Source organism: Schistocerca americana, chromosome 2, assembly GCF_021461395.2.
Source record: "Schistocerca americana isolate TAMUIC-IGC-003095 chromosome 2, iqSchAmer2.1, whole genome shotgun sequence".
In the NCBI taxonomy this organism is placed as follows: domain Eukaryota; kingdom Metazoa; phylum Arthropoda; class Insecta; order Orthoptera; family Acrididae; genus Schistocerca; species Schistocerca americana.
In genome coordinates this window covers 366700996-366720866 of record NC_060120.1, presented here as the reverse complement: position 1 = coordinate 366720866, position 19871 = coordinate 366700996, and the positions used below count along the sequence as shown (strand labels likewise).

The window sequence follows — 19871 nt, the reverse complement described above, 5'->3', positions numbered from 1 at the left end:
TGCGAGGAATTTCTGAATTTTGAGTGTTTTTCCTTAGTTTACTCTTGTGAGAAAGGCAGTTGTGTTCATGAACAGTCTCTGTAGATTGGTATCCGACTACAAGTGTGTGGTTGTCTTTATTTAGAAGGTTTGTTTTTCTGATGTTAATATGAAGGCAGTCTTTGCAGAGCCAAGCTTTAGTCCTTCAGAATCTGCACTTACGACACAACGTTATCGGCAAAGCGTAGATAGTTCAAATATGAGCCAACGATATTATGTTGCAGGCTATCAGTTTTTAAACAGAAATCTGTCCATGGAATTAAGCGTTGTCCAGGGGAAATGATTTTAGGTTAGACTTAAAACTTGCTTTGATGTCTGTATGACATTTTATGATATTGAGCAGGTGATCAAAATCTTTCGTTGTTGCATGTTGAACTATTTTCTGAGCCACTAACATATTTAATAATGGCTAATAAAGGTCGTTTTGTAAGTATGGATATAATACTATTCTTCTTAAATTGTCATGAAATTTCTTTAGCGAATATATTCATTGTGATGGTGCAGTTAAATTATCCAACTCCATGAAGAAGTACGTACATGAGCACTGTGGCTGAATGCCACCTATTATTCCTACCACTCGCTTTTATGCAATCAATACTTTCTTTCTGAGTGAAGATTTACCATGGGAAATCATTCCATAAGACATTACTAATCTGAAATATGCAATATATGTCAGGAGATTGATCTGTTTATTCCAAGGTTAGCAAATACACTGAGAGAAAAACTAGCTGACCTCAGTTCTTTGAGAACTTCAGTAATATGCTTCTTCCATTTCAAGTTGTCATCAGGAATTGCATACATCCAATAATTTTGAGCATTCTGCCCTATTTATTGACTCCTGTTCATGTGCTACATCAGTAGTTGGTGTGACTGTTTGTTTTACAGAATTTACAAGTTGTCCGTTTTCAAAAAATCACTGAATAATTCTTTTTAAAGCGGGATTAACAATGTTTTCTATTGCTTTTTCTCCAATGGGATTTATATAACACTAGTATCTTTTGCAAAAAATACCAGTTCTGGTTATTAAATATTAAGTGGAAGGCCATTCACATGTGAGAGGAATGGGGAGTGGACCTAATCCCTTTGTGATTCCTCCCAAAATTTTCTATTTTTCCAATATTGTGTGAATTATGCAGCACACATTTTTGCATTTGGTTATTTAAGTATGATTCAAACCAGTTGTGTGTAAAGCATAACACTTCAGTTTTTCTAAGAGTGTAACATGATCTATACAGTCAAACTCCTTCGACAGGTCACGTAATGATATATGGCGATATTTTGTTATTTAAGGCTGCAATATTTGGTGGTTGAATGTGTAAATAGCAAACTCAGTTGGGTAAGCTTTCTGGAAGCCAACACTGGTATATTAAGTAAATTGTTTGTACTACGTTGAGAGTAGCCTTAAGCACCATAGTTTTTCGATTTTTTGAAAGAAGATGTCAGTAGTGAAACTGGATGATAGTTATTTAAATCTCTCTTGTCACCTGTCTTATGAAGAGGCTAAAGAGTTGCATATTTTCATCTGTCTGGATGAAGATCTTAATAAATCTAGAAGTCGGGAGAAAGACGTTATTCACCTATGGTTGTGAAACTGTGGATGATACTGCTGCTGATGGTGGTGTACTATAGTAGCAGATTCTGGAACAACCTTGAGAACTGACAAAGAATATTCTCAACCCAACGAAGAGCGAACGGATCTGTCTGCGAGGCAGTTAGCGAACTTCGTATGGATCATTATTACTACCTCTTCGAATTGTAACTCTTGCATCTTAACGCAAAGCTTTGATGCCATATGAGTTTTAAAATGATCTATCTGAAAAGAACTGCTGCATTAATTCATGGTGAACAGAGAAAGATTTGCATTTGTACAGCCCATTCTCAAAATCATCGAAGAGAAATGTGGACTATTCTGCATACTGAATTTTCAATGTGCTTCTAATGAGACTGAAATATGTGTACAGTGAGTTTTGGATTTTGAAACACAAACTAAAGGAGTACCTTCTGACTTATTGCTTTTATTTTTTAAGATATTTCTTCGCTCAGAGCCTTTCACTATAAGGGGTTACCTACATATACATACAGTCGCAAATATCTTACCTTCATCTCTCTATTAAACAGCATTCAGAGAATTACGCATACAGAGACTACTCGCGCGTATCAGATAAGTGAATAACATCCCATTACAGAAATGTAAAATCTGCTAAATCCAGAATGAGGAATATCAAAAACAGGAAAAGAGAGAGAGAAAATGAGAAAGCGAGAGAGAGAGAGTGAGTGAGTGAGAGAGAGAGAGAGAGAGAGAGAGAGAGAGAGAGAGGAATATAATCTTAGCTAAGAGCCGCAGATTCGATTTTTGTGACTAAGAACATAGTCCCGCTTAGAAATAATCTAACATTTAGTGCCCTCATAGAGTCTGGATTCTTTGTGGGCACCTCGACTCGTCCTACCCACGCTGGAAGCTTGTCGTTTCTTTGTAGCAGGATACCTCACGGTCAGCCCTTTTCACTGCCCTCCCAGCGACCATTGCCAGGCGCTTGAATTCCTGCATAAGGTCCGGCGAGCAGTAACGGTATCGAGGCCGTCGCCATGACGCCAAATTGATGGTCGGCCGACCTCCTAGTCAGCGTCATCTGCACGGCGACGCCAGCCATCTGTCGCGCCGTTCTCTTCGCCCAAGGCCGCCGACGCCCTTGCACTCGGTGGACAAAAGCAGGTTGTCTCTCATACGTCCTTGCTCCATCTTTGGGGGGAATTTGCTTCTGTAAGAAAACCCTGCTTGTAGGAAGGCCGAGAACTGAATCATAACGCAGCGTTCATTGTCTTACTGGTGCAGGAATGTTAATCTGGAAGTTGGTATTTGATTCTGAATTTCCTCGGTAGTACATGTGTTACAGCCGCACACTTGAGCCAGGTCCGGTTTAAGTTCGCCTTGGGCCCGAGTACTGATAAAATGAGGGGGTCTTTATTAAACAACATATACGCATTATTGTTAAATGTATTATTGTACTTCCGTATAATATGTGACTGTTATTTTTGCTTCTTTCCCATCTGCCAGTGTTTGTTGATATGAAAATTGCTGAGTTGCCCCATGGTTCGGAATCCGTGTTAAACTGACGGTCTTTCTATCATTGCCTGGGGAATTAAGTTCGTTGATCTGGTAAAGGTAACGTACACCATCTCTAAAAGAACAAAAGTCTAGTGAAGCACCATGTTGTTGAGATCGATATTTGGACTGGTGACAGTATCACTGCATATGATATGAAGGTCCCGGCTGTAAACAGTCACAAGGGAAAAGTTGGTTGTTTTAAGAAACTGCACAGTAAAGTTTCAATCAGATATCATAAATAAAACATTTCAAATGCGTACGTGCACATGCAATGCGATTTTTTAAATTCAGATAAATCATTGTTTTCCAAGATATCTACGTTAATGACATTTTTAAATTCAAAATTTTACACAAAATTTTATTCTTAAAAATACATCAGTTGGTACTTCCTCTACTTGCAAAACTGAATGCATTTAACACCGGTTGGCGTTGACTTGCTACTATTCTTAAACTGTCATGGAATTTCTTTAGCGAATATATGCATTGTGATGGTGCACTTAAAATATCCAACTCCATGAAGAGGTACGTACATGAGCACTGCGGTTGAATGCCACCTATCATTCTGGGCGAGATAACGAAACTTTGCTGCCAAACGTCTCAAATATTCAGATTTAAAAAGTCCGAATCGTTTCAGTGTTAGATACTAAGATTTCCATTAGCAATTTTTGCAGTAATTTTGTGTAACAATCTCAAGAATGTATGTTTCAGCACCCATATAAAATTAATATGCACGAAGACACTTAACATTACTACCATCACCCAGTCATGTAAATTCACTTAAACTATGGTTCAAATGGCTCTGAGCACTATAGGAGTTAAGATCTGAGGTCATCAGTCCTCTAGAGCTTAGAACTACTTAAACCTGACTAACCTAAGGATATCACACACATCCATGCCCGAGGCAGGATTCGAACCTGCGACCGTAGCTGTCGTGCGGTTCCAGACTGAAGAGCCTAGAACCGCTCGACCACACCGGCCGACCTTAAACTATGGTAAGGGACACCGTATCGTTTACATGCTTAAATAAATATTCTCATTTACATGACTAGCAACAACTTTTGAAGGGCATTTCCTCTCAGAAAAATATTCAGGGTCTTTATCCGAATCGTAATCATCTGCATCATTCTCAGGTTCGTAAAATCGTCCCTTGGCTATATTTTGCTACTTACCACTGTTTAGGTGCACCCATCCTGACAAAGCTGCCATTAGTGAGAACCTGAAATCTGAGATAGAGGAGCCATATCTCGTCTCATCGTGGAACTGTCAACTTATATGAATAAAGTGCATAGTTATCCATGTTTCAGGAGCCATAAATCTATTTCTCATCGTCTGTCCTTTACCATCGTTAACAGCGGAGGTCTCTCTATGTGAGGGTAACATCTAGTAAAATTTTGTTTTATCAACATCACTCAAAATACCCATCACAGTTGACTTTTATCAGTTCCATTAACATACTAATAAAAAAAACACTGTTCTCGAATAATGAGTCTATTCATCTGAGAGTAAAATCAAATTTTGTGACTAGTACCTACCTAAGTAGCGTATACAATTAAAAGGTCAAGTGACATGAGCGTTCGTATCTTGCTTTTACTAAGTGGAAAGAATTAAGTACCGTACCCACTGCTTCGGGTTTTTACCATCGATCCAATAACCGGTAAGCAGAAACGACTGTACTCGCGATTGCAGGCGCTGAAATGTGCAGATTGCCTTGAAATTTATTGTTTTTATTGCTGCGAATACTAAAAAGTAAAATGTGCTGTATTGCAAACTTATAAAGTATAGAAAAGCAAACACTGTTCCTTCAGTTTATAAACTGAAAATTGTACAGCCCATAAAGGACAACGTTTTCTTTTCTAAAATTCGCTGATAATTTGGATCATTATGAAAACAAAATTATTATAAAGTTTAGTACTCTAGATGCAACAATGTTTCGACTGTTCAAATAAATTTAGAGATTTCTGCCTGTAGTCCACAGTTATACTCAACGATATTTCAATTGGGCACCTGCCACTCATTCTCAAATTTTTTATTATCAGATTCACTTGTTAGGTTCATGGAAATTCAGACGAGCATAGTAAAAATCGTCAAGTAATATGAGCTAAAAATTAAGAAAACAGATAATTATTAGCAACCAAAAGAGAGAAAAAGAGCCTAAGCAACCAGAAAAGTAACCCACGGCCTATTGCTTGTTTTCAATACATTAATTTATTTGTGATTTTTTTATTTTGTGTTACATTTTTGTAAATTTTTCATGTGTATAAGGAAGAAAAGTGATGAAAACAATGCTCTGCGTGACTTGTACCAGAAAGATGGAGGAATCAAAGACCACAGGGGTACTCAACCAACATCATGTTGATTAAAAACAAGCACATTTGCAAAAACGCTGGATAACATGGGAACCATAGCCACTTCCGGTGCGCGGCCTCCAGATAATGGTGAAAGAGATGGGGATCAGGGTTGTTCCATCCATCAACAACGTAGAGACCCAGGAGCCAGACCACCGTGTTTGTTTTCGTCTGAGGAAAAAAGGATACGTCCGAACGAATAAGAAATTCATGGGAAAAAGCGGATTCAAGTTCTGGGGAAAGAAATGCCAACTGTCGACGAATCCAGAGCTAATGATCCCGCCAGTGAAGTAAGGTATCAGTGTAGTGATATTTGTCACACTGCCCAGTCGGGTGAAGGCCTGTGCGAAAAAGACCGTCGCCAATCGGTATCGTACGATGAACGACCCAATATCATGGCGAAGCAGTCTCCATAGATAATATGAGAAGACTAGGATGAGGCCAGACAGTTTTCCAGTATGTTGACGGGGAAGCTATTTCAATAGGGAAGAGAAAAAAGTAGTTGATCCGAACTGGTTAATAAGTCGCCGGTAGTCTAGAGCGTCTTTGAAAGGATATCAGCACCTAAGAATCTGACGACTGTGAAATATTCGCCGATACGTCGCAATGTACGGGTAACACGTCCAGTATCTACGGGCGGAGCCCGACTGACAGGCAGGAGACAGGAAAATAAAAGAGATGGAACGGAATATGGCGCCCATGTACATGTGACACTGTGAAGTACAAACAAGATGGACGCCTTTACTTTAGTATCGGGATGACCTAACCCTCAGAGCTTGAGGGGCCTGCCACCGCTTCACACTGAGCTAGAAAGATGTGTCGTCGCCACAAGAATCAATAAGAATAGTTGCTTGAGTCTGCGGGCCATCATCTCGAGAAGAAGGGCTAACTGAGCAATGTAATACAGTTTACTGAAAATGCATGTGTCTAAGAGCTGCTCTTAGGGATGGAGGTTAAGGGAACGGCGTTCGTGTTCAAGAATCACTCCTTAAACAAGAGACGTAACCTCCTGCCAGTTGAAAGCCGTCATTTTGGTCGTGTTGCGATAAGTTATGATCCCTAAAGTCTTGTGGCGATCGACCACAGTCGCCATAGGAATTACCACTTAGTTAAAGCCCGTAACGACAGGAACATGCATTTGCGATCATTAATGTGACCACCAGCAAGGCAACGAAAGCAATTCGAGGCATCCTCGAGCCAGGAAATGTGGTGGGCATTTCGTAGTTAAACCATGACGTCATCGGCCTAAGTGAGGATTGAGAATCGTTCTCCCAGTATAGTCCAGCAACTTAGTCGCGTGGCAATACGCCAAAGCAAGGGTTTTAAGAACAAAGCAAAGAGTAAAGAGTGACATGGATAAGGGGCTTGCTTCCCTCGGATAGACCACACCCGATCGAAATCCCTAGGAAGGGGGTTAAGGTGAGCGTTCACAACCACTAAGGCGTGGATACCGGTTTAAAATTGGCTAGCACCTGCATGTGCCGTGAGTTAAGCCCAAAGCGGTTAACACACTAATTAAAGGAACTGTGACTGACACAGTCAAATGTCTTGTGTAGGTCGAGGAAATGCAAGGTCTTGGAGATATTAGTGGCCACAGCCACCGAACAACATCTCGGCATTCGATGACAGGAGTCAGTATCGTGCGTCTAGGCGCACAACTTTAGTGAACGGTAATGCTCTTGTCGAGCAACTAAGAGAGACGCATGTTTCTAGCTCGAGCGACGGTTTTATACTCGAAGTTTAGGAAAGTAATCGGACTAAGTGACTCAAAATCAGGTCGACCCCTTGTTTTCGGTATGACGACCATTTCACCTTAGCAGTGCCAGTTGTGACAGTTCGAGCGGCGCGGTCTACTGCCCGACGAAATTGGAGCAGATCTGAAGCGAATGGCCGGCCGCGGTGGTCTAGCGGTTCTAGGCGCTTAGTCCGGAACCGCGGGACTGCTACGGCCGCAGGTTCGAATCCTGCCTCGGGCATGGATGTGTGTGATGTCCTTAGGTTAGTTAGGTTTACGTAGTTCTAAGTTCTAGGGGACTGATGACCACAGATGTTAAGTCCCATAGTGCTCAGAGCCATTTGAATTTGAAGCGAATGCCGTTAAGTATTTCCTTCAGTTTAGAAATCGAGTTGAACTTTCGAGGGCTTAAGTCAGGGGAGTGTAGCTGGTCGTAGATTGTGTTCCAAAAGTGAACAGCTTAGAGACAGAAGTGATGACACTTTCTGCAGGACCTGACCATCATTTTGCAGGACAATGCTCAAGCACGTACAGTGCAAGCTGTTACTGAATTATTTGACTGATGGGGCTGCTAAGTGCTATACTACTTACTGCACTCCCCTGAATTAAGCCCTCGTGAGTTCAACTCGATTTCTAAACTGAAAGAAACACTTCACGGCATTCGCTTCAGAACGGCTCAAAATTCGTCGGGCAATAGACCGCGCCGCTCGAACTGTCAACACAACTGGCTCTGCTAAGAGTATCCTACAACTTTCACATCGCTGGCAACGGGTTATACAAATGCTGATGACTACTTTAAAGGTCAGTTAAACTTTGAAACACGTATATATTTTGCACGAGCTGTAAATTAATAGTTGCCACTATAAAGTTCCAACCCCTGTAGCTTACTCCACATTAGAAGACGTGGTATCATACGAAGTTTTACGAACATTATACTATTTGAGCTTCTGCTTCCGTTGCTATATAATAAATAGAAGCGAATTTATCAGTGATGTGAAAAAGTATATCAGTTATAGTGTACCGCTGCTGTACGTGCATCACCTGTACAGCTGCAAAAGAAAGAAAATTTATTTTGACCCTTCTCATAAGCCATCCTCAGAAGTAAAGGTTCATTGTTTCAAAATCTAGGCGGTACGGTCAAGAATGAAAAGATACAACATCGTGGCTATAAAAGACATCGGAAGAATTTTTCTCACGCACGAAATAAAATCACTGCACAACGGCTTGATAAGAAAATGCAAGAAACTGCATACACATTAAATGAAATACGCAGATTCCAAACTTGTATCGGGACTCAATTGTAATGAATTTTGTAACACATATGTAACATTCCGAGATCAGTCACACTGTTGTATCGTCACCATTACATCGACTATACTGTATAAATTACAATATAATGGCGTCTATGCGTGGCAGGACCTGTATAAAATTCTAATTATGTGCCTTTTATTCGAATCACGAGAGAGTTTTGATCTCGTATAAACAGAAGCATTAAAACTGTTTGAGTACGATTTTCCAGAATAGTTCGAATATGAACGTACTAATGCCTACAATTTTCCATTTAATGAAGAAACTTCATTCACGTACCTCAGTGTCAACATCAACCAATAAAGCCTTATAGAACAAGCGATAGTAACAAGAATTCAAGCTGGGCTGAGATGTCTAGGAGCTAAGCACAACATCATAAGATCTAAGTTACTATCTAAGCAGGCAAAAATAAGATTATATCAGACCGTCATCAAGCCAATAGTGTGCTATGCAAGGGAGACATGGACCCTGACAAAGAAAACAGAGGAAAAACTCATCACTTTTGAAAATAAAGTACTGAGAAAAACATATGGACCAGTGAAAGAAAATGAACAGTGGAGAATAAGGAAAAACAGAGAACTCAGTTATACACACTGCCTGACGTCTTAGAGAGTGTGAAAATTAAGAGACTAAGATGGTACGTGCCGGCCGCTGTGACCGAGCGGTTCTAGGCGCTACAGTCTGGAACCGCGCGACCGCTACGGTCGCAGGTTCGAATCCGGCCTCGGGCATGGATGTGTGCGATGTCCTTAGGTTAGTTAGGTTTAAGTAGTGCTAAGTTCTAGGGGACTGAAGACCTCAGATGTTATGTCACATAGTGCTCAGAGCCATTTGAACCATTTAAGATGGTACGTACATGTGAGGAGGAGAGGAAAGAACACGGTAATAAAGGCTGTAATGGATGGAGAAGCTGAAGGATAGAGACCACTAGGACGGCCGAGAATGAGTGGAAGGATAATACCATGGGAGACATGCAATTACTGGTCTGGGAGATGAAGGTGCTGAAGTGTGGATGGCTGGACTGAGTGAGGCTACGGACCGGCTGCAGTTTGTGTGGCCAGTGTAAGTAAGTATGATGAAACTTTCCGATATATAATCGGAAACGGAATTTATTCACGTGATAATAAGAATCTTGGAAAAGTAACAATAATTAAAGAATGTAATTATCGAAGAAAGCATAAGTATTACAGGCAACGACAGTTTGGAATACATGAGTAAAAATTCAGTTAATAGTATCAGTTGAATCATACTAGGCACATTTGCATCCACTTGTACAACTCTTAACGGAATGGACAATGTCTTGAAAGGAGGATATAAGATGAACACCAACAAAAGCAAACCGAGGTTAATGGCATGTAGTCGAATTAAGTCGGGTGACGCTGAAGGAATTAGATTAGGAAATGGAACACTTAAAGAAGTAAAGGAGTTTTGCTATTTGGGGAGCAAAATAACTGATGATGGTCGAAGTAGAGAGGATATAAAATGTAGACTCTTCTAAAGAAGAGAAATTTGTTAACATCGAGTATAGATTTAAGTGTCAGGAAGTTGTTTCTGAAAGTATTTGTATGGAGTATAGTCATGTACGGAAGTGGAACGTGGACGATAAATAGTTTAGACAAGAAGATAATAGTAGCTTTCGAAATGTGGTGCTACAAAAGAATGCTGAAGATTAGATGGGTAGATCACATAACTAATGAGGAGGTATTGAATAGAATTGGAGAGAAGAGAATTTTGTGGCACAACTTGACTAGAAGAAGGGATCGGTTGGTAGGGCATATTCTGAGGCATCGAGGGATCACCAATTTAGTATTGGAGGGCATCGTGGAGGGTAAAAATCGTAGAGGGAGACCAAGGGATGAGTACACTAAACAGATTCAGAAGGATGTAGGCTGCAGTACGTACTGGGAGATGAAAAAGCTTGCACAGGATAGAGTAGCATGGAGAGCTGAATCAAACCAGTCTCTGGTCTGAAGACCACAACAACAACTGTACAATTTTTATGGAAATCTAGTCTTAGTATTTCTAGGAAAATAGTTTTTCTTTCTTTCTTTCGTACAGATAATTTCTCTTACTGAAATAGTGTCTTACAGAAGTGGCCAATGGCGTAGCCGTTTGTATAGTTGTTACATTCTAGGTGTAGATGGAAAACATCCTGCCAGTGAACTAGTCATAAACACAGTAACAAGTAGTATCTCTTAGTAAATATAGAAATCACTGATAGAATTTTACTATAGAAGTGAATAATATTACTGGAAAACCGGACGAAATAGTGCAGTCCGACGACATGAATGTACCAGAAATTGATAACGAGTCGACAATGGAAACTGCGGCAACACAAGAAAGCAATGGAAGTAGGGCAATTGATAACCGTATTTTAAACAGTAAAAATAACAAAGAATGGTTTGTCAAAAATAGATGACCCACAATGATAACTTAAGAGAAGTGGCCGTCTCGATCGACGCTCACAAGCGCATTCGCGCGCGATAGTTTTTAACGTGATGATTTACGTGAATTACATATCTTTACTAGTCTGCAAATAGTGGAACAGGAAATACCCACTGAAAAGAAACAACACCAAAGAGTAGGAAATCCCGTCTTACCGCCATCTAGGGGTGACAGTCTTATACTACAGTATCTGGAACAGATGTCTAAGTAGTCTGAACAGTCTAAGCAGTTGGATCAAAATGGTTCAAATGGCTCTGAGCACTATGGGACTCAACATCTGTGGTCATAAGTCCCCTAGAACTTAGAACTACTTATACTTAACTAACCTAAGGACATCACACACATCCATGTCCGAGGCAGGATTCGAACCTGCGACCGTAGCAGTCGCTCGGTTCCTGACTGAGCGCCTAGAACCGCTAGACCACCGCGGCCGGCGCAGTTGGATCAAATGTCATCTAGATTTGACCGGAAACTTCCGAGTTTAAAACAGAATTTTCGTTTTTAAAAACAAGATTTTCGAGTTTTGAGCGTAAGTTAGAACACAAGTTTGCTCAAAATTTTTCTGAACTTATAAGTGAACAGAAGAAAAACACTCAACGGTTAGATGAGATTGTCTTAAATAGTTTACATACAGTACATGATAGCTTAGCAAATGCATTATCTGTGGTGCAAATTAGCATGTCAGATTTACACAACACATGCGGTGATTTTCCAGATGAAATGCAAAAAATGTCGAAGGATACGGGATTTCTTAAAATAGAACAAAAACGCGTCGGTAACGATGTGCAAAAATTAAACAATCGTACTGATGTTGGGATATACTACACTTGTAGAAAAGGTGGCAGAGCAACATAGCACTTACGAGTTGCGGAAGTCGAAAGGATGGTAACAGGAATGGAGGATAAGATTATCAAAATATCCACGGGTGTGCTGCCGGTCTACAGGTATAGTGTCCAACGGGCACAATATTTCGGCGATCATACATGTCACCATCATCAGGTGAACTGACGGACTGAGCTCCTGTGAACGTGCCGGCACGGAGATCCGTACGTTATGGCTGCTCAGAGGGAACTGGGTTCGGTCGCGCTGACGCTGCACAGGTGACGGTGGACCCTCGGCTTGAGACGGAAGTTCTAGCGCTGGAGCGCTTCGCCTTCCTCATGGCGGTGTGGTGAGTGGAGTCTTGGCGGTAGAGAATGGCTTGGCGGTGTGCATGTTGCTTTTTTTTATTTTTTTATTTTTTTTTTACCCAAAGAAGACAGGAGAGTGAGAGAGAGACAGTAGAAGTGGAGGAAAACGAAAGGCCTCATGTGGCTGGCCCGGTGTGGGTAACTTTTTTTTTTTTTTTTTTTTTTTTTGGAAGAGAAAAGGACAGTAGAAGGGACAGTAAGAGAAGTAGGAAGACGAAAGGCTCAATTGACAAGCCGGTCATTGATGAGATTGAGGAGAAGAAGCAGAAGAAAGAATGAGAGATGAAGATTAGGAAAACTAATACCAAGAGAGCTGGTCGGCGACTCTGACGGCGAGGCAGACACTCTTAGATTGAGGGGTCGGAGGCATGGAGCAATTGGCAGGGAAGGGGGGAGGAAGAAAGGAAGGGAACATGGGTGGTGAGGAGGGATTGGGAAAAGGGGGCGACCCGTGATCAGGCGGCAAGGAGGTCAGGCCATCGGGTGGTGGCCAGACGGTGGAGGCGAGTGCTGAGGGAAAGGATAAGAGGATTGGCAGAATGGCGGGGGTGGTGATAGAAGGAAATGGCAGAGGAGCAGACGCGTTCGTGAAGGAGGGGGATTCCAGCAAGAAAATGAAGTTCACGGGTGGGGAAACTGTACGGGAGGTGGAGGGCAAGGCGGAGAGCACGGTTCTGTACTGTCTGGAGACGGTGGAGGTGTGTAGGGGCGGCATTACCCCACACAACGGAAGCATACTCGAGGATGGGGCGGATCAGGGATGTGTAGAGGAGGACGCCAAAATGTCGAGGAAGGGAGGAAGACGGGTTAATGAAAGGATAGAGCTGACCTAGGCGCCCCAAGGCCTTGCGCCTTATGTCCTCGATGTGGGGACGCCAGGTGACGGCCCTGTCCAGGGTGACCCCCAGATATTTGGCGGTCCCTGCCCATGGGGCAGGGGTGCCAAGGACAGTGACGGGGGGATAGTGGATGGGCCACCGGCGCCGACACATGATGAGAGCCTGCGTTTTGGCAGCGTTAAATGCCAGGCGCCATTTTTTGGCATACTCCATGAGAGTTTCGATGGCTGATTGGAGATGCTGTCGGAGGAGGGCCTTGCTCCGGGAGCGAGCATAAACGGCCGTATCGTCAGCATACAGGGCGAGATCAACCCGCTGAGTGGTGGGCGTGTCGGCCGTGAAAAGGCTGTAGAGGACAGGGCCGAGCACACTCCCCTGCGGAACACCTGCCCTGATGCACCGCCTGGTGGAGGTACCGCCCAGGATTCGAACATGGAAAGTGCAGCCTTCTAGGTAGGTGGCGATGAGACGGACATGGGAGGTGGAGAAGCCATGCTGAAAAAGCTTAAACAGCAGACCCTCATGCCAGACTGAGTCGAAGGCCCGGGAGACGTCGAGGAAGATGGCCCCGAAGTACTCCCGACGCTCGATGGCGTCCAGTGCCTCCTCAACGAGGCGGAGGAGCTGGTGCATGGTGGCATGGCCACGGCGGAAGCCAAATTGAACGTTGGGGAGCACGCGCTCCCGGGCGACGTGTATTAGGACTCGCTTGAGGTACAGCCTCTCAAACAGCTTGGAGAGGGCGGGAAGGAGGCTGATGGGACGATAGCTGGAAGGAGAGCGAGGGTCTTTACCAGGTTTAGGGATGACAATCACCTCCGCATGTTTCCAAGCGGAAGGGAATTGCCCAGAGGAGAGGACGGAATTGAAGGTGGAGGTAAGGATGGCGACGGAGGGTGGGGGAAGCTATTTGAGAAGCTGTTTGGTCAAGGTGTCAGGGCCGCCAGCTTTCCGAGGATGGAGGTACTGAAGCTCCCGGGTGACCTCCTCATCCGTGATGGGGGTGATGAAGTCGTCAGGGTCATGGGTGCCGAGGAACCGGTGGACATGAGCCGTGACCAGGTGGACATGGGCGGGGTCAATGGGATCATCGACCGGTGTGAAGCTGCGCGCGAAAACGTCAGCCAAGGCGTTGGCCTTAGCGTCAGGATCGCACACAGCCTCAGCACCAACCAGGAGGGGGGGAAGATGGGGACACTTCCGGAGGAACTGGGAGACCAGGCGCCAGGCAGATGCTTCTTGGAGATTGAGAGTGGAGAGCTTTGCCTCCCAGGCTGCATTGCGATGGGCTTGAATAGTGGCCCGTATGTCGCGCTGCATTCGATTCACATGCCGCTTGGTGGCAGGGTCGCGGGTGCGTTGCCAGTCACGGATGGCCCGGTTCTTAGTCGTGATGAGGGCACGGATGGTCGGGGGTAGAGGACGCAAGTGGGAGGGAGGATGAGGGGGATGGGGAGGGGTGGCAGCAACAGCAGCAGCTACGGCAGCATCCGTGAAGCGCGCGAGGGTGAGGTCAGCCCCCACCCTAGCAGCGTCGGGGATTGTAGGCATAGCCGCCTCGACGCGCCGCCAATAGGAGTCCCAGTCTATGCCCTGCAAGTCCAAGGAGGCACGGGGTGGCTCCAGGGACCCGACAAGGTCGATGGAGTAGATGACAGGGACGTGGTCAGAGGCTAGGGTGGCACGAGTGGTGGCGTCGATAGGGAGGGGGAGACCTTTTACGAGGGCGATGTCGAGGACATCCGGAGGGACACGATGGGGGAAGATGGTGGGGTCGAATGGGCTGACGACGCGGGCACCATGTGCCTCGACCACGCGAAGGAGGCGACGGCCATGGGTGTTTGTGAGGCGGCTGTGCCAGGCAGTATGCTTGGCGTTGCAGTCGCCCCCAAAGAAGAGGTCGCCGCCTAAACATAGGACTGTGGCGAAGTCAGGGGCATGGAGGAGGCCACGGGGCCGACCGTAAAGGGCCACAAATGTTATAGGGCCTTGCACAGTGTGCACGACGACGCCAGTGGCCTCAAGGGTGGCAAGGGCGGGGAGAGTAATCGGGTGGTGGCGGAGGGATGCGTGGACATACACTGCGGTCCCGCCAAAGGCGGTTAGCCGATCGGTCTGGTAGCAGCAGAAATTGGGGACCCGGACACTGACCCCCGGCTTAAGATGGGACTCAGTGAGGAGGCAGATATCGATCCCTTCGTCAAGCAGAAACTGCCGGAATTCCCCTTGCTGGTGGTGGATGCCATTGGCATTCCAGATGAGGACGGTGAGGCCATGGAGTCTAACAGCCATGACGGTGGGTGGGGAGGGTGGTGGTGATGGGGGAGAGGGAGTGCGAAAGGGCGGCTGCAATTTGTTGGGGAATGGAATGTAGGAGAGCGTCAAGGGCCCCAGTGATCGCAGATGTCAAAGCGTCCACGACACTGGAGATAAGGTCTCCAAAGACCGGGGGGACAGGGGAGGAGGGGAGAGGGTGGGGGGAAGGACCAGGATGGTAACGGGGAAGGAGGGGAGGGGGCTGGGGGGGAGCTGGGGTGAATGGGGCTGGCTGGGGGTAGGGGGAGTGTGGGAGGTGGTCAGGAGGGGGAATGGGGGTGGTGAGGAGGGGGGTGGGGAGGGATGGGAAGGTTGCAGGAGATGGTGGGGGGCGGGAGGGCGGGAGGGAAGATGGGTCAGGTGGACGTGACCATGCAGGGGGACCCGCAGAGCCAACCTCGTGGCGCTCCACGAGGGAAGGGGCCGCAGAGCGTCGCTGATGGGCGCGAAACGACTTAATTTTGGGACAGCCCTGGTAGTTACCTGTGTGGGCGCCACCACAGCGAGCACAGGTGGGGGGGACTTCCCGAGGTTTAGAGCAGGAGGTGGATTCGTGTCCACCGGCGCACTTGACACACCGCACCGCACGAGTGCAGTCACTCGCATAGTGCGCTAGGCCCTGGCACCGGTAGCAAATGAGAATGAGGCGCCGGGAATGGGGCTTCTCGATGGTGACCGAACATCGGTCGATGGCAGGTAGAGTCAGGAGGACTCTATTTTCTGGTGTGTCGTCGGCAGAGACAAAGTAAAGGGGGGTGGGGAGTTTGGTGCGGGGAGAGACGACACGGGAGATAACAGCAGAGGTGATGTTGAGGGCAAGCAGCGCCTCCCGGAGGTCGTCGGCGGCATATTTAAAAGGGAGGCCGCGGACAACAACCCGGAGCCGCCTCGGCCTCTCTGGGGAGGTGGAGCAGCCGATGTTCTGTTCTCCAAAAACATGAATTACCTTCTAGAGGTCGGCAGGGGATTGTAGGTAGAGGCGGTAGAGGTCTTCACCTGTCTGCCTCACACGGTAGTCGGAGTCAGTGATGTGGTCCAGGAGTTTTCGGAGATTAGTGTAAGGTTCTGTATATTCCACCAGAATGGGAGGGGGCGGCGGAGGTTTGGGGTGGGAGGGCTGGATGGGGGGGGGGAGGAGTGTCTGCCGTGCCGTCAGAAATCGGCGCGAACTGATTGTGCACCGGGACTGTCGGCGACACGGTAAGGTGGCGGCGAGGCGCCGTCTCGCAGGGGATGGTGAATCCCTCCGCGTCAGATGCTGCCTTCTGCTTCTTTCCCCGTGCAGCGGCGGTGGGGGTGGCTTCAGAGTCGGAGGAGGCCGCAGCAGGCTTCCTCTTGCGAGACTCCTGCTCGACCTGCATGGTGTCGTCTGCATTGTCGGCGGCAGCGGCATGAGGGTAAAGAAACCGCCGAGCTCCCAAAGCGGGGTCAAACGGGTACTCTCCCTCCTCTGCAGCGTCACGGAGAGCGGTGAGGTGTTCCTCCAGGCCCTCCGCGATGTCGCTGTCGTCCATGTAGCCGCCGAGCGAGTCGCAGTCCGAATGCTCGGACACATTGACAGCGTCGGAAATGTCCGGCATGTCTAGGGCGGACGAGGGACGAAGGAAAGTGGAATCCTGCCTTTGCCTCGGCGCGCGCGGGCTGGTCCCACGTGAAGGGGGCCCTGACGCGCCATGTGCCCTATCTAACCGCCTGAGGGCGGCGGCATCGATTCCTGAATCGATGCCACATCGCCCAGAAGAATCAGCAGAAGAGGTCGGCGTCGGCGGCAAGCCGCCAGCGGAAGAGGCAGCACTCTCAGGCGAAGGTGCAGAGTCCAAAGAACGAGCCATCTCAGAGTCCGGTTGAATAGGCCGGGTTGTCGTTGGTGGGGGGCCGGATGGGGCCGCTGACGAAGCTAACTCTGCCAGGCGGCGATCCGCCACACCCTCAGCTCCAGAACACACATCAGTCGCAAGTGACATTGCAGCTCGGAATGGGTTCGGTCGCGGCGGCGGCCAATTTAAATACCCTCCGCCCGCGGCGCGCTCCCTCCGCCGTCCGCGCCCCGCGCCACGGTCGCGCGGTGGAACAGATTGCGACGGCGTCTGAGATGACGTCGGTGTGATGGCTCTGTCCGCCGTGGTCGTCACTACTATACGTTCGCTCGATTTACTCTTGATTAACCCAACCGCTGGTTTCCAAGCCTTGCTAAGATTATAGCCACAGTCACGGTTTATGAGGTCGTCATTGGTGCGAATTTCGATGGCCTCTCTAACAACGCTGTCCCAGTATCTCGACGTCTGTACCAGAATCCTCGTGCGGTCATACTCCATGGCGTGATTTTCCGACAAACAATGTTCAGCGACCGCCGACTTGCTCGGATACATCAGTCGAGTGTGCCTCTGGTGTTCACGGCATCGATCCTCGACGGTACGCATCGTCTGACCGATATACGACTTGCCACATTGACACGGAATCTGGTACACGCCGGCCTTCCTCAAACCGAGGTCATCTTTGGCGCTCCCCACCAGTGCACGAGTTTTCTTTGGAGGACAAAACACAGTTCCACCCCGGTGTTTCTTCAGAATGCGGGCGATTTTCCCCGAGAGTGCGCCTGTGTATGGAATAAATGCAGTGCCTACCTCCTCCCTCGTGACTTCATCCATCTCAACAGGTTGTGCTGCAGTGGTTGGGCGGAGAGCACGTTGAATCTGCCACTCTGAGTACCCATTTTTTCGAAATACAGTTCTCAGATGTTCCAATTCCTGGGGTAGACTCTCTGCGTCAGATATAGTGCGCGCCCTATGTACTAGAGTTTTAAGTACCCCATTCCTCTGTGAAGGGTGGTGGCAGCTGTCTGCGTGCAAATACAGATCAGTGTGCGTAGTCTTCCGATACACCCCATGACCTAGGGTGCCGTCAGCCCTTCTCTTGACCAAGACGTCAAGGAAAGGTAATTTATCCTCCATTTCAGTCTCCATAGTGAATTTGATGCTGGGGTGTATGGAGTTTAGATGTGTAAGGAAGTCCATACCATGTGGCCAGATGACGAACGTATCGTCCACGTAACGGAAAAAGCAAGTAGGTTTCCATACAGATGACGACAGGGCTTCCTCCTCGAAGTTCTCCATGTACAAATTCGCTACCACCGGTGAGAGTGGGCTACCCATGGCGACTCCCTCCGTTTGTTCGTAGTATTCTCCATTAAAAAGAAAATACGTAGATGTCAAGACATGCCTAAAAAGTTGCCGGTCGCGGTGACCAAGCGGCGTAATGGTACCCCCTCTTTGTGAACCTTCGGGAGTCCATATAGTCTAGGCGGTACAGGACCTTGGGGTAACAATTTCTTAGCGTCACCCTCCGGTAAATCTGCGTCCTTGAGAAGCGCCCTCGTCTTGTTCTCCACCTTCTTTGTAGGGTGGAAGGTTCTCAAGGAGGAGGTACCATTACGCCCCATTGTCGGCAACATCAGGGCACCTACATATTTGTTGGCCAAATACCTGACGGGAATATTAAGTCCTTATGTGGGTAAACGCCTTGAGAGCTTCAGGTTGGATGAGTCAGATATCATGGTGAGTTCTGACGTCGTTTCCTTGTTTACGAGGGTACCCCTGCGAGAGTCACTAGAATTGATTAGTCAGAAGTTTGACGAGAAGACCACTGAACTTTTTAGGCATGTCTTGACTTCTACGTATTTTCTTTTTAATGGAGAATACTACGAACAAACGGAGGGAGTCGCCATGGGTAGCCCACTCTCACCGGTGGTAGCGAATTTGTACATGGAGAACTTCGAGGAGGAAGCCCTGTCGTCATCCGTATGGAAACCTACTTGCTTTTTCCGTTACGTGGACGACACGTTCGTCATCTGGCCACATGGTATGGATAAACTCCTTGACTTCCTTACACCTCTAAACTCCATACACCCCAACGTCAAATTCACTATGGAGACTGAAATGGAGGGTAAATTACCTTTCCTTGACGTCTTGGTCAAGAGAAGGGCTGACGGCACCCTAGGTCATGGGGTGTATCGGAAGACTACGCACACTGATCTGTATTTGCACGCAGACAGCTGCCACCACCCTTCACAGAGGAATGGGGTACTTAAAACTCTAGTACATAGGGCGCGCACTATATCTGACGCAGAGAGTCTACCCCAGGAATTGGAACATCTGAGAACTGTATTTCGAAAAAATGGGTACTCAGAGTGGCAGATTCAACGTGCTCTCCGCCCAACCACTGCAGCACAACCTGTTGAGATGGATGAAGTCGCGAGGGAGGAGGTAGGCACAGCATTTATTCCATACACAGGCGCACTCTCGGGGAAAATCGCCCGCATTCTGAAGAAACACCGGGTCGGAACTGTGTTTTGTCCTCCAAATAAAACTCGTGCACTGGTGGGGAGCGCCAAAGATGACCTCGGTTTGAGGAAGGCCGGCGTGTACCAGATTCCGTGTCAATGTGGCAAGTCGTATATCGGTCAGACGATGCGTACCGTCGAGGATCGATGCCGTGAACACCAGAGGCACACTCGACTGATGTATCCGAGCAAGTCGGCGGTCGCTGAAC

General features: G+C 47.1%; 1 protein-coding gene across 1 annotated transcript in view; it reads left to right on the top strand.

Annotated features, from left to right (window-relative positions):
• The window catches only part of LOC124594017, a 66098-nt gene that overhangs the window by 13765 nt on the left and 32462 nt on the right, over positions 1 to 19871 (top strand). Inside the window, exons 3-5 of the mRNA XM_047132369.1 lie at positions 13861 to 14104; positions 16062 to 16292; positions 16609 to 16720. Coding sequence (XP_046988325.1) covers positions 13861 to 14104; positions 16062 to 16292; positions 16609 to 16720 — 587 coding nt within the window. The remainder of the gene's footprint in view (positions 1 to 13860; positions 14105 to 16061; positions 16293 to 16608; positions 16721 to 19871) is intronic.